Here is a 15,772-nt window from a genome sequence, read left to right on the forward strand (position 1 = left end):
ATTTCCCAGAAATGAAGACATGAATTCTGAGACGGAAAAAACTAGGATAAAGAAAACAAAAACCATTCCTAATTATGTCACAGTGAAGTTACAGATCATTAAAAATAAAGAAAAAATTCAGAGAGAGATTAACTACACAGAAATGAGAATCAGACTGACATCAGACTTGGCATCAACAATAATAGATCAAGAAGACAATGAAGCCATTATCTCAAAGGCTAAAGCACCATGGCAATGCCCTCAACTAGAAGAGGGAGGTGAGTCCAGGGGAGAACAATAAAAAAAATCACTTGCACTTCACTCTGATGATTCTGGGTAGGGCCCTGTTCTGTGTATTAAAAAAAGAAAAAAAAAGGGGGCTGGCCCAGTGGCATAATGGTTAAGTTTGCTTGCTCTGCTTTGGTGGCCTGGGTTTCACAGGTTCGGATCCTGGGTGCAGACCTACGCACCGCTCATCAAGCCATGCTGTGGTGGCATCTCATATACAAAATAGAGGAAGATGGGCATAGACATTAGCTCAGGGCCAATCTTCCTCACACACACACACAAAAAAAACCCCCAAAAAAGTTCCCTAGGAAATTCTTATGTGACCTCTAGTTAAGAACTTCTGTGCAATGGAAATGTATAAGGGAATAAATTAATTTTGGAGATGCAGAGTGTTAGGAAAGCTATAGAGAGGAAGAGGCATTTGAAGGATCATTAGCAGTATACTAGGCAGACAAGGTAGGGAAGGACAGGGTAACCTGAAAGAGGGGAGACAATGAAGAGGAGACAGAGAGGAATGCAGGTGAGGAACTTTGGGGAAAGTACCCTGGCACAGCTTAGGAGGGGATGATCATGGGGCTGGCCTGGCGGCATACTGGTTAAGCTCGCATGCTCTACTTTGGTAGCCTGGGGTTTGCACGTTTGGATCCCGTGTGTGGACCTACACACTGCTCATCAGGTCACGCTGTGGTGGCATCCTACATACAAAATAGAGGAAGACTGACATGGATGTTGCTCATGGACAATATTCCTCACCAAAAAAAAAGAGGGGCTGATCAGGCTGGAAAGGATGTGATGGGGTCTATCTCACTGGTGAAGAATTAATTATTAACATGTTACCTTTACAATTAAAAAATCAACACAAAACATTACCTGAGCATTGCCATATTGCACAGTGGAACAGTAGTTCTTAATGTCACTCTTGCAGGCTTCGTACAGGTCTGGTTCCAGACGGATGTCTTCTGTCTGCATGAGAGGGAACCAGCATAGAAAAGTGAGCTTATTTTAAGCTGGAGATGTCAAATGTTCTACAGACTTATTTGTTGACTGGATCTTGGCTAATGACCACCGCTTTTACACAGCAAAGTGGCAGCCGTGTGGCCGCTGTAGTAAACGGACAAATGGGATTTAGTGTCAGTTCTGCCACTAACTAGCTACTTGGCCTTGGACTTTCTTTCTACGATGAAATGCTACCATCTACCCTGACCCCTTCACAGGACTGCTATGAGGTGAAATAAGATTAATATCATGCAAAAACCACATTAGAAAGTTAAAACCATTATATAAATGTAGGGTCCTGCCTTTATTATTTTACTGAAAGAGCTAGGGTCAAAGCTAGGGACCCAAAGTCCCAACTAAAATAGAGCATTTAGGCCAGCTCCACTTAAACATAAGTGTCACTGAATCACTACCACTATATGTGAAAATATGGTAATGCAACTTTTGCAACATTAATGGTGTTTGGTGTTCAGTACTAGTTGTCGCTTAGACTGAGATGAAATAAGTATGATTCACAATATAAAACATATCACAAAAAATTTTTACCTGTCTTCTTAACATGCTTTGCGCTTAACCTCAAAAGAAAAGTAAGAAGTTTCTTCTTATAGTGCAGCCTGTGCTTGACTTCCCAATATCCATTTCGCCTCAATGATGAGTAAGCTCACCAGAGTGTGGCATTTCCCTGGAAACTGTTGCTCAGGCAGTAAGCACAGATCTCAAGCTGACACAATCAAATTGAAGGGAAGGATCTGTATTTCATGCTGGGGGTAGTTTTCTCTTGTTTTTATTTTCCTGCTGCAGACGAATATTGGCGCAAGTAGCCCAGTTGTTGCGGGCAGCCATCATGCAGCCATGAAGGAAGCCAGCCTTACGATCAAGTTAGTGCCAGGGATAGCGGAGCGGAGAGAGAAAGACCCTCGATCCTTGAGGACATTATTGACGCAATGACTGTATCACATGCTTACAGCTTGTCTTACAGCTGGACTTCCAGTTATGTGCAGTATTTTATCCGCACATAAAATTATAAAAATATTTTATCATTAAAAAAAAGGTAAAGCAAGAAGCTGCCATATGGTAAAATTTCAGCACTTAGCTCTGAGTCTTTTCCATTCAACAGTTGTTAATAAAATCTTCCAATTTGCCCTCGCCTCTCACCCAACTTTCTAAGCCCTGCCCCTGTGGCTTCTGGGACCAGAGACTGTGCAACGAGGCATTACCATCTCCAGCTCTTCCACCCGCAGCTGCTTGCGGCACTTCAGGGACACCCTGTGTTCCTTGGCTTCCTGGAGAGTGTCATTGCGCACGGTGGTGCTTAGGCAGATCACCACGTCCACCCTGCCAAGGAAAAGAGAAGACTTGAGACTGGCAGGAGCCACACGTGCGCAGACAGCTGAGAACTGGACGGGGGCAGGTGCCATACCACCTCCCCAGAATCCGTGACCCCTCTGTGTTTCCCAATGCCTTTCCTGTAAGTCTCACTCTCCTTTCAGAGTGCTAAAAGTAGTAATTTGACTGTGTATGTCATAAAAGTTGGGCCATGCTGACTACAATTCTGACTACATTCTGACTACATTTCTGACTGGTGGGGAGGCCAGAGAGGGGACATGTGTGCAAGCACAGTTCAACACTTGTTTTGTTAAAAACATGTGACCAGAGAGGAATGCTGCTCTTAACTCTGAACTGTGTCTTTGATGTACTGTGACACTCATTCCAGAAAGGTACAGAAACCTGAGCAAAATGGGAACTTGATTTGCGGGCAAATGTTTTCTAGAAATGTGCCTTTTCAAAGAGTAACATGGAAGCATTTGGGTAGCCATGCTATAACAGCTCATCACTCTCCTCAATAAGACCTAATTCTTAAATGAATAAAGGTTTTGTTTCTTCCTAAGATCTTTGACTCAGTAAAAGCCTCTGCTGTTTCCCTGAAGAAACAACTTAATGGAATGATGTCAGGAGGAAGGCAGTTAACGTCTTTTATTCATACTGCAACTTGCTCCTCTAAGTAAACAATCTATATCTGCTTCATCAGTTAGATGGCCTTAACCTGGAAAAATTCAAAATGCTCCTTTAGACTATAGGCTCTCCATATCAGAACTACCACCACCATTTGTGGCTCTAGGCAGCTATAAAGACGATCTGTCCAGACAATCCAAGTGTTTGGCCATACCACCAAAGGAGCGTGCAGGAGGTCTCCAGGGCTAATCTGCCAGACAGCAGGAGGCTGCCTGGCGTCTTGGGTGTTCATTCAGTAACTAAGAGGGACTTTGGGGAAGCAGAACGAATCAATTAAAAGCTACATACTTCTTCTTTATGTTGGGGCAAAGTTTCAACACATCCTCTTTGCAGGCCATTTTAAATTTGTAAGAGAATCGAAAATCCTTCATCTGCACCTGAAAAAGATGATCAGAAAGAAAATCAGAATATTGAGTGGAGTTGACAAGGGCAGGATCTGTCATTCCACCTCTGTCTCCCCGTGCCTGCACTCAGCGGCCCTCGATACCGTTTGTTAAAGGCAACAGGCCCGGAGAAGAGATCAATTTTACACAGTTGACTGGATGTCATCCTCCTGGGAGGGAAGTGCTTGCTTTACCAGAAACACTGCCTTTTGACATGTGGTAACTATGGAGAGCATAGTTTAACCATCTTATTCAAATGCCAACCCTGGGTAGTATGATTTAAAAGAAAAAAAGGCTTAGAGTCCAGAGTATTGATATACATTTGGGCTGCTGCACTGAACAGTGACACAAAATAGCAGACCCCACTGATACTAACTGTCAAAGGAAAAGCTAAAATATCTTATGTAAGCAAGCAGTGTGACTGAAGCAGGAAACGCCTGTTTATTTGTCCCCATCCCCACTGGATTGCATGCTCCTTAAGGGTACAGACCCTGTCTTATCTATCATTGCATTTCCCAAGTCTAACAAAGTACCTGGCCCTAGCAGATAAAAACATCACATTTACTGAGAATAAATCGAAATAGGACATATATTTGGAGAAAATGGTTTTTCACAGAAGTGGTGCTCTGATGTTCTAAAAGAGGAAGGGATTCAGTAGCCATCCAAAGAGCCAAGGCAAGAAGGACCTGCCAGGTGTTACTGACCAGTTGGAAGTGAGTGACTCCAATGGCACACTTCTCATTCATATCTTTCTGGTGCTTGTTCTGTATCAGACACTCCATCAGGTCCCCAGAGTCTATCTGGTTATCTGCCACATCCTGGGGAAAGCAGTGCACATTTACACCTTATTTGTAACCTCTAATGAAAAAACCCTACGCCCCAGCCCATGAGAAATACAAACAAGACTGATTCTAGACTGATTCTAGAGCCTTCACAAACAAGATATACCACAAATCATGTCAAAATAAGCTGGAGAAATTACAAAGAATAAACATTCAGGGGAATAAAATTTACACAGCAAGTTGCCCCACATGAAGCGCCAATGAGAACATGCACCATGCAGGGCCTTTACTCCCTTCCTTCTGATGTTGGAAGCTGGCTTTCAGGGTAGCATCTAACACCGCCTCCTGGGTGTCAGATCCTCACGGGTCCTCGGTGTGCTTCACTCCCACAATTTAGATAGTTCAGTAAGTGAATAAACTAACAGAATTCCCCCAATATCGAGGTACAAGGAGACAGCTGGAAGGGGAAAGCCACTATTATTGCTAACAAATCCTGGACTGATGTATCTGAAGCAACTCAGCCATGCTGATAGTGGCTTCCCCCTTTTCTCTCTGTTTATAAAAGGCATCTCAACAAGTGCTGCTAACCACACACCTGGGTACCCACAAGGGATAATCAAATAAGGTTTCCCAGGATGGTGGCACTCCTCTCTCGATGATGTTTACATTTTAACTTTACCTTGTCAAAGTTGGCTATCACTCAGGAGAAACGTGTGCTGGAGACAGAGATGAGTCCAACACACTTGCGGGCCAGAGGCCCAGTGAATCTGGTTCTATTTGTGACCCTTGTTTTTCCAGACATCACTTACGTGGCAAAAGTTCTGAATTATGGGTTCACAGGCTCTCATCAGCAAGGCTTCTATTTGAATATCCTGTAGAAGATAACATACATTAATAATTCTGCTTTAGAAACAGCCAGGGGTAAGAGTAGGAGCAGTTTCTTTTTCTGAATTAGTAGCATCTGATGGGTATATAATCTAAAATGGACATCTAAAAACTACCCTAGTATTTAAGTAAGATAGCCCCAGCATAGATAGAACTGCTCCTCCATTATACTTCGAAAGGCAAGTTTTCTAGAGGCAGATTCCCCTTGTGCCCAAACAAAAGAGAATGCAGAATTAAGAACGGTGGGGAGAAAAAAGTATTTAAAAATAATATTAGAGTATGTAAAGCCTTTGGAATTTTCCCCAAAAAGCTAAGCAGTTCAAAAAGAAAATAGGAGTAACTGACCTCTATCTTTAGTTTCTAAGCTCCTAAACGAGATCACTGTCCTCAAACCAGATGACAAACCACTGCATCTGGGGAACCACACTGAACGCCTTTAAGCTCAGTACCCGCCGCATAGCACTAGCTGCTGAAACAAGATCTTCCTTTCAAGTTACACACCCAGAATGTCCTCATTAGCCCACAAGGACATGAGAATGGGAGAGGAGATGACAGAAGATGAAAAAGGCAATAAACTTTTGAAAAACAGAAAGCAAAAAAAGATGCTGAGAAATGTAATTTTATGTATTGCCAATTTTGACAATTCAAATAGTTCTAAAAGGGTTAGATAAAATAAAAAAGCAATTCTTTGTTTCTTTGTTACCGTGATTTCTGCACAAGCCAATTTTAACTTTTTAGCTGCTCCACCCTGTAATAATCTCTGTATTTCTAAATAATATGCCTATGCTTATGAGGTTTTTTAACCCCCGTTTTTACAATTGAATGGGTTTCAGGATGGAACACGTATTCAATCGTTCATGTTTAACTGGAAGTCCCACGTTTTTATTTCATTAAACACACAAACATTACCAAATGACCTAACTGAAAAAGCTAAAGATAAGGGAATAGGAATGCTTGGACTATTCTTGAATGTGATTAAGAGATCTGAAGTACATTTGCTATATTTTCTAAAAGGGGGGGAAAACGATACATCTAATCACTGTGATAATTCTAACATGAAGAAAACCAAAGAGCTAAATGTATAGAGTGTTTTTCTAGAGAAATGAGGAGAGGGGTTCGGGAAGCAACACAATATACTTCTTTATAAAGCAAATGGAGAGAATCTGACAAGGCTTCTTTTGTTTTACAGAGACTCTGCATGCTCAAGAGTCTAGAAACAGTAGAACTAAGAAAAAAAGCAAAGGCTGCTGACAGGACACTCTCCTTCTGTGAGCTGCAAATGCTTACCTCGGATTCTAACTCGGTGAGGTTGCCGACTATATCTCTGCATTCTACAGCCAAGTCATCGAGATGATCCTGGAGGCACTCAAGCTCCTGCAAATCAAAAGGCAATCCCTTGGCATTTGCCAGTTGCATAAATGGTCAAGGGAAGCTGAGATACTAGTGTCGACTTCCTTTTCAGAGGTCCTCTTCTTCTTCTCTTATTAAAATGACTTCACAGAACAGAACACTAATGCTTTATCTGATTCTCCAAACTGGGATTGTTGAAAGGATAAGTACTTGACGTAACAGGGTGGTTAAGAGGTTTAAGGGGATACAACAGCCATGAGAATCCTCCAGAAGGCCAAATTGGTAAGTCCAACAATTAATCATCATCAGCGTTTGGGTGTCCTCAGAGTCTAAAATAATCAGGACTTTATTTCATTCATTAACACCCTGCCATTCCATTTTTACCTGTGTTTTGATAATCTTTGTCTTCCATTTTAAATCTGCATTTTGATAATAATTGTTGAACAGCAAATTCACAGGGAAAGATGTGGCATATTTTAAGACTCTTCATGGGCAAAGCAGGTTGGGACCCAGAGTCGGAAACACAGCACAGAACCAATAGCTCCTGCAAGTCCAATCTAGGACTCTAACCCCAGCCCCCATTAAAAGGATCCTCTGAGGGAAACCCTGAAACAAGTGAGCACACTAGGGCTTGGGGATCTAAAAGCTGTCTTGTCTGGGCTTTAGAAACTGAGCTGGAGCTACCCCATAGCATCAGCCTATCACTATTCCTCTTAGAGATTTAGAGATTTGAAGTATAATATCAGCTCACTTTCCCAAAGCATATCAACAGCTATTTCTCAGCAAAATGCTCTGTTAAAGGATCAAGTTTAACTTACTGACCATTCTGCAAGAACCTCCCTGCGCAGAATTAGAATGAGAAGGGAGGAGAGGGCTGTAGGTATCATACAACAGCCAGAATTGGTGATGGTGGTGGTGAGGGAACCCAAAGGAAAATGCATAAAACATTTGGGAGTAAGATAAACAGCTACGGGAAAAACCCTATTCACGGAATCCTTTCCTCAGTTTATTTTTTAATTTAATTTTATCTTTTGAAGATTAGCCCTGAGCTAACATCTGCCACCAATCCTCCTCTTTTTGCTGAGGAAGACTGGCCACGAGCTAACATCAGTGTCCATCTTCCTCTGCTTTATATGTGGGATGCCTACCATAGCATGGCGTGCCAAGTGGTGCCATGTTCACACCTGGGATCCGAACTGGCGAACCCCCGGCCGCCGAGAAGCAGAACGTGCGCACTTAACCGCTGCGCCACTGGGCCGGCCCCTCCTTTCCTCAGTTTAGCTTCACAGTGATGGGCTGCAATGTAGTGCAGCTTTTTCGATGTTACTTTACAGGGGTAGGAAAGGAAACTTTCCTGGGACTCCATACCACTGTGTCTCTGTTTCATTAGACAGAGGCAGCAGAAAGCTGAACTATAGGCATCTTGTAACAATAAACTCGACAGAACTGTATAAGGCCCAGGAAGCAGACTGCTGAAAATGATATTCCCAGGCCCATCAGATCTGAGTAGGCAGCCATGCTGCTTCTTAAAAATGTCCAATTCCGAGGCCGGCCCCGGGACCGAGTGGTTAAGTTCGTGCGCTCCGCTTAGGCAGCCCAGGGTTTTGCCGGTTTGGATCCTGGGCGTGGACATGGCACTGCTCATCAAGCCATGCTGAGGCGGTGTCCTGCATGCCACAACTAGAAGGACCTCTGCTAGAATATACAACTATGTACCGGGGGGCTATGAGGAGAAGAAGAAAGGGGAAAAAAAGAAGATTGGTAACAGATGTTAGCTCAAGTGCCAATCTTTAAAAAAAAAAAAATGTTCAATTCCTGTACACGTGACTTTTTAATAGTTTGGTTCCAGAGGGTGTTTTGGAGTGTTATAAATGGAAGCTGGAAACCTGAGTTCACACCTTACTCTAGTATTAATGGGGCTTTATCCAACTAGCTATTCCTCACTGCTTGGTATCCCTGCCTTACGATAGAAGACAAGCTACTTCCCCCTTAATTTACTAGAATGCAGTAATGCACCCTTTCTTTCTCTTTTTTTAAAACTAGGTACAAAATCTTTAGAAATCATTCATAGCATGCTTGTAATCCTTGGGGGCTGCTCCTTCCCTACACTCTCCTGTATTGGAGAGGTTACGTTATAATAGAATAAATGCCTGCTAGGATTAGACCTGAGTTTTACGGAAGGAAGTCAATACACTTCACTTCTCTGAGCCTCAATTTTGTCAACTACTAGAAGGAAAAAATAATTCCATTCCTACATATCTTGTAGGACTGTTGTAGGACATGCTCATTATTCATGCATGCCAGTATTCACATACATATGTATGTATTTATATCCTGCCTTCCCTCAAAAGGACTTAATGTAGCTTATAAAAGTGAGAAAAGAAAAAAAAAAAGATAAAATGAATTAAAAGTGAGCAAAAAATAGGAAAGAAAAGGAAAATATGGTAAAGAAAGTGGAGTGAAGTCAGCAGTAAGCTTGGTACACAAAATGCCCACCATAAAACCTTATACACTTGTTAGAGACAGGCCATATGTTTGGCTCCAGGCTTTTTAAGAGGCAACACAGAGGGGAAAATAATAAACTATAAAATACAGTAACCATAATATAAAAACAAACTAATTGCTTAAGAAAAGTACAATTATTCCTAATATGGAGACCAAAGAGAAAACTTTCCTGAGGATTTTTTACAGGTGGAAGATTGAAGAATAATATAACAAACCATGTCTGTGAAGTAATCAGAGATGGACTTTTTTGTGTGTGTGTGTGAGGAAGATTGGCCCTGAGCTAACATCTGTCAATCTTCCTCTATTTCGTATGTGGGATGCCACCACAGCAAAGCTTGATGAGTGGTGTGCAGGTCCACCCCTGGGATCCAAACCTGTGAACCCTGGGCCACTGAAGAGGGTGGGCGAACTTAACCACTACACCAGTGGGCCAGCCCCAACAGAGATGGATTTTATGGTAGTCGTACTCTATATAAAATGTTAATCATGAACATTATTATTATTATTACTGTAAGATAAATAAGGTAGCTATGTCACTTACCTGTCCAGTCTCTGTTTTTTCACTGCACCATTTTCCCAGATCAATCAGGCACTTATCTTGGAGGGCAGGATCCAGCTTCACATCCATGGCACGTTGATGTAGGATCCTTTGGACTTCAGCTCGGCACTCCCGTGAGAGCTACATGAGAAACAACAGTAAAATACTTTAAAGGTATCAAAACCAAAAGAAAAAGACATTAAACAAAGCAAATCTGTTGTCAGGAAACTAACAGATAACTTTATAGTTAGTTGAACCAAACTTTATACCTCGAATCTCTTCTAGAATAAGAATTAAATGTTTCATGAGGCTCTAAAAACCTCTGTCTCTATAAATGAGATTATACACTCAGCATTTTCTAATATACTATATGAAACAACATTCTTTTCTCAGGATATCCTGATATAAAGTGAACTGGATTTGTTGCGGTTAACTTACAGAGTTTTGTGTTTAGCAAAATTAATTTGCCACTACCCTATGAATAAAGAGTAGAATGCTTGATCCGATTCAGGAGAGAATACACACTTGGGTCAGGAGAAGTGAGTTCAAATTTACCTAAACTCGGAAGAAGCAGGCAACAGTTACTATAGGTCAGGACTAGGCTCTTCTAGACGATTTAGGGAAAATTAGCAGAGGGTGAAACAGACGAAAATTAGTTTATTTGGTAGGGTTGTGAGAAAGCTGTCATTGCCAGGTACAGTCAGTCTCTCTTTCCTAAAAAGCCAACACAGCTGGGGTGAGGGAAGGGACGAGAGCAACTGCTTCATGAGAATGGGGTTTCCTTTTGGAGACATGGAAATGTTTTAGAAGTAGAGCTGGTGGTTGCACAACTTTGTGAATCTACTAAATGCAACTGAATTTTTCTCTTTAAAATGGTTAACTTTATGTTATGCAAATTTCACTTCAATTTATAAAAGTATATTTTTTATACTTTTTTAGTATATTTTTATACTTTTTTAGTATATATTTACATACTATTTATATACTATATTATATATATTTAGTTAATATTTTTTAGTATATTTTAAAAAAAGACATCATACCAGATTCCAACCCTTTCTTCATTACAAGAGAAGGAACTTTCTACTATAGTGACTACCAAGATGCCAGGATTTAGGAGTGCCTTTGATTAATAAGAGGCTCATTATATGGAGGAAAAAGTAACAACAAATTCCCATATTTTTTTACACAGTAGTAGAAAACCTGGGTTAAGACCACAGTAACTGACGTACGACATTTCTTTCTGTTTGGGTCTCCTCATTCTGAATCTTAAACAGTCAGACTTTTGCATTGAACTCAGAGGGGTATTTGTAAACATGCATGTGAAATAATACCCTCCCTATTTTCTGTAACAAATGCAGGACTGAAATGCAATGGGATATCTCAGAAGGCTTAAAAAGGCTACCATGGAGAGCAAGCAGCACATCAGTGTGACAATGGAAAGCAGCAAATTTTGCTGGAGAGCCAAGCACACACAAATACCCCAACAAGAAGTAGCAATCAGGTCAAATGCCAAGAGATTAGGTATGGAGGTTTCTGCTCCAACTGGAGTACTGTCAGGGAGGCCTCATTCCCATAGGCATTAGTGCTCTGCTATCAAGGGCAGAAGCCTAAAGACCATTTGTATCCTGGCTAAGAGCTTCTAATGGATCTTTAAAGCTAAATAAAGTTAGATGAACAGAATTTAATTGTCTCTTTGTGATTTAGATTCTGGTAATTTTAAGAAAAAAAACTGGAAATGTCCCGATTCACTTTGTTAAAAACATAAAATCAGACAGAAAGAAGCTGGAGAACAACTCTGTGCACGTTCACTGAATGAAAAAGTTGCTAGTAGTGCAGTAACCTTCCCTGCCCGATATACTAAGTCTTCCTAGGATGACAAAATCAGAACAACATATAGCAAACTAATTAAAAACCAAATGACAATAAGAAGAAATGAAGTCAATATTGAGTGCATACCCTCCGGCCCTGTTCCTCAGTGCGGTAGGCGTGTCTATATAAGCAAGAGAACACAGCTCCAGGAGGCATAAGTTCACTGGTTTCATTCCAACCGTGAGTGTGGCAAAGACGAGATGCATCTCCCTGGCACTTGCGGTATAAGACAGGGTCCAGCCTATAAGGTTAAGAGTTAAAAGATAATCACTCTTACTATACTTTTCCTTCTAAGACATGCTAAGGGTTTTTACAAGGTGCTTGCTTGTGTACTCATTGGTAACCACCTCCAGGGTAGTGGAGACAGCAGGCAAGCAAAAGTACATTGCTGAATTTTGTTCTTCACGAACACATGGTGTTTGTCAACCTTAATACAGAAGATTTAAGCTCTACCTTAAAGATATTATCTTGGCTATGTAAGGCACAGAATAGTACAATACTACACTTAGCACTAACATGCCCTGGCTGAAACAAGAAAATAAGGTTTTAGCTACCATCAGGCAATTCACAACTTTTCATTCAATACTTTTTTCTAAGTATGAATAAAATTCAATCCTACCTGATATACTGGATTCAATAAAATCAGGAAATGGCAAGATAAACAGAATCTCCCACTCAACTTCCTTTCTAGTAACACTGTTGCTCTTCTTTTCCCCATGCAAGGTAAGGCAGTTATATTTTCAGCATACCTGAATAAGCGTATCAATTTAAAAAACCTGACATTTGGGGCCTGCCCCGTGGCCCAGTGGTCAAGTTCACACGCTCCGCTTTGGCGGCCCAGGGTTTCACCGATTCGAATCCTGGGCACGGACATGGCACCGCTCATCAGGCCACGCTGAGGCGGTTTCCCACATATCACAACTAGAAGGACCCACAACTAAAATATATACAGCTATGTACTGGGGGGATTTGAGGAGAAAAAAAAAAAAGAAGATTGGCAACAGTTGTTAGCTCAGGTGCCAATCCTTAAGAAAAGAAACCCCTGACATTTAATTTAGACTCTGGAGACAGTGGATCAGGCAATGAGCCTGCTGCTTCTCCAAATTAGGCCAATGCATGCTTAATTCTGTCCATGTTACAATGTCAACTTTGGGAAGGGCTATTTAAGGGGAGGAGAAAAGTTAGTATTTAATGAGCAGCTTGTAAGACTGTGAAGCATCTTTAGATCATGGGTGAAGGAATTACAGAAGAGGAAAAAACATGACTTTTTCAGGCAGTAAACTCTTTGCTATTTCAGTCTAGATGGCCCGGGTAAGCACAGGGAAATTCCTACACAGTTTTCTGTAGTCCTTTCCAGAGCTAATTTGAGGGAACAGAAATAGAAACACATTGAATCCTCAAGTATTCTCTTTCCAGTAAAGTATGTGGGTAAAACATATAGTAATCTCCAGAAAAAGTTAATGACCAAAGTACAGTGGCTGAAACAACTGAATCAGGAAGCAGCTGAACTTGGGATGCAGGAGGAGCAGACTGATCAGGTACTGGCGGCTTCGAAGGGGAAGGGAAAATGAGACATGGAAAGAGGAGGGGATTGAAGCCAATAAATTATAGAGATTCTGAGTGTAATATAGATACTTCTCCTATTTCACTTCTCCTCTTTTTTCCAGCTAACAGGATGAGAAAAGAATCAAATTGTCACTTATTGGTAAGAGCCTCTTAAGACAGAATAAATTCAATAACTTAGAATAGTTAAAGAAATAGCAAATTCCGTGTGGTAATGGATTATAATTAGTCTTTGGGTGGTGAACATGATGTAATCTACACAGAATTCAAAAAATATTATGATGTACATCTGAAAATTATATAATGTTATAACCCAATGTTACTGCTATAAAAACAAAAATTAAAATAAAAAAAGGAAAAAAATAAAAGCAATCAAAAACAAGAAACAGCAAATTCCCATACTGAGTGCAAATCAGTAAGAATAAAAATGTGCTATTATCGTCTTAAAGACATATCTGAAGATGCTTCTGCTGCCCCATAGGTGCCCAAGCTCTTTCTAGACGATGTTTGTGGTATCAGAAGCATCTGACCCTGACTTCCAAAGTAGTAGTGAACACGGGCACTGGGGAACAGACCTGCAGGACGGTGTCTGCCTTTAAATACTGAGGTTTTTCAGGGGACCGGAGTGTTGTCAGCTATCCTAGAACTTAATAAAAACAAATTCCTACCGATTATCTCAAAAAACACAAGGGATACTGGCGACACAGGAGAACAGGCTGAGGCTTACGCTTACTCTGGCTTCAAAATACTCACTTCCAATCACGGGAGATGAAATATTGCAGCTCTAAGAGACGGTGTTCACAATCTTCCACCATTTTCTCTGTGTATAAATGTTCCATCAGGCATGAGAGGATCCTGGGCATAAAATAGGGGTGAAATTGTAACAAAGGAAAGAAGAGTTCTGACAACAGGTTCTGAACTCTTGCATCAGTATTTCCTTGGTCTGTGGGAAAAGCCATTTCACTATTTTCCTAGGGCAATCAGGAGTTTACTCTTCTGAGAATCACTCAAATTAACCCAGCCTGACAGTGATTATGGCTTCTATCAACTTCGGAGCCACTCAGCACTTAGGACTCAGCTTGCATAAGATCTGCATGCACCTGCTTTATTTTTAACTGTTTATTATGAAAATTTTCGAACACACACAAAAATAGAGAATCATATACATCCACCTTCCATTCCTATAGCTTTATCAACCTATGGCCAAGTTTGTTTTAGCTCTATATCCCCTCACTGATGTTTTACAGCAAATCCCAGATACCATATCATTTCATTTGTAAATACTTCACCATATTTCTCTATGATAGGAGAACACAATCCTATTATCCACCAAAATAAATCAATGAAAATCATTAAATATCCTATCAGTTTTCAAATTTTTCCAATTATCTCATGCCTTTTTACATCTTTGTTCAAAGTGGGACTCAGAAAAGGTCCACACACACTACATTTAATTGATAGTATCTCAAATCTATTTAATCTGTAGCAGTTCCCTCTTTCCTCCCTCTCAACTGGCCCCTTCATGGCTGGTGCAATTATTTTCATATTGGTAAATATTCTTAATTAGTCTTAAGAGTGTTTGTCTATCTCCTCCAACTACACAAAGAGCTTTAAGGAAGAAGACCTTTTTTAAATCCCCTACCACAGTATGAACAGTAGGAGTGCATGAATAGCAGAATGATGATAAACATGGACTGCATTGCTTTTATTGATGGGTACTGCCAGCTGCAGGTTATAAAGATTTTTGCAGAATTGGAAACCTGTTCTTACTTGCAACCTGTTTCTAAAAGCTGTTTGTACATCATATGGAATAAAACTAATGCATGAGATACAAATACTTTATTACAGCATTGTACAGCTTTCCTGGATCTTGGATGCAACTTCAGAGCTCATTTTGTCCATTATTACTCCCTCTAACCATCACATTTTTTTCATTTCAATAATTAATTACTTTCTATCTAATGATTATTGAGTAGTCAATGTATCCAAGTTAATATACAAATGAAAAATACAGAGCCAAAGCATGTGTCACTCTTTATCCTGAGAGTTTCTCTATCTCATTTTTATTTGACCATTAAATGGAATTATTCAGTGACCTAATGTATAGGCCCATATATGGTCAGTCAATGTCAACAAATATCATCACAATTCTCGGTCTAGGTGTCTCTACAGTGTGGATGAGGCAGAGCCGAAGTCTCAATTCCAACAGTAGTTTTAACAAAAGTTGGTATGTGTTCCTGTTTAACAAAATTTCAGTTAAGATGTTAAACCATCCAAAAGTCATTTGAGGGAATGTTCCCTGAGCTGCCCTGCCAAATATAATAAAATATAATATGGATAAATAGCACAAATAAGATAACCTACATTGGGTCTCCTGATCTGATGTGTTTGCAGGCTGTCTGTATTACAGATTCACAAGCTTCATTCAGAGCTCTATCAATGCGGTAATCTGCACCAGGATCAGTCTCTTGAATCAATGTTTGAAGCTGGATTAAAAAAAAAAAGTTAAGAAAGAAAGCCACTTACACATTAGGGAAGAGCAATATCACATCTTCACGCAATCAGTTACTCAGTTTGGTATATCACAATGTACTCTCAATAAGGTCCTACGATTGTCA

General features: G+C 40.5%; 1 protein-coding gene across 1 annotated transcript in view; it reads right to left on the reverse strand.

Annotated features, from left to right (window-relative positions):
* The window catches only part of GLG1 (golgi glycoprotein 1), a 156,748-nt gene that overhangs the window by 14,845 nt on the left and 126,131 nt on the right, over window positions 1-15,772 (reverse strand). Inside the window, exons 9-18 of the mRNA XM_003364635.5 lie at window positions 15,519-15,640; window positions 13,908-14,009; window positions 11,679-11,832; window positions 9,723-9,860; window positions 6,614-6,700; window positions 5,251-5,313; window positions 4,364-4,477; window positions 3,565-3,653; window positions 2,481-2,598; window positions 1,138-1,230 (exon numbers count right to left, since the gene is read on the reverse strand). Of these exons, the coding sequence (XP_003364683.2) occupies window positions 1,138-1,230; window positions 2,481-2,598; window positions 3,565-3,653; window positions 4,364-4,477; window positions 5,251-5,313; window positions 6,614-6,700; window positions 9,723-9,860; window positions 11,679-11,832; window positions 13,908-14,009; window positions 15,519-15,640 (1,080 nt within the window). The remainder of the gene's footprint in view (window positions 1-1,137; window positions 1,231-2,480; window positions 2,599-3,564; window positions 3,654-4,363; window positions 4,478-5,250; window positions 5,314-6,613; window positions 6,701-9,722; window positions 9,861-11,678; window positions 11,833-13,907; window positions 14,010-15,518; window positions 15,641-15,772) is intronic.

The sequence above is a fragment of the Equus caballus genome, chromosome 3 (genome assembly GCF_041296265.1).
Source record: "Equus caballus isolate H_3958 breed thoroughbred chromosome 3, TB-T2T, whole genome shotgun sequence".
NCBI classification, from domain to species: domain Eukaryota; kingdom Metazoa; phylum Chordata; class Mammalia; order Perissodactyla; family Equidae; genus Equus; species Equus caballus.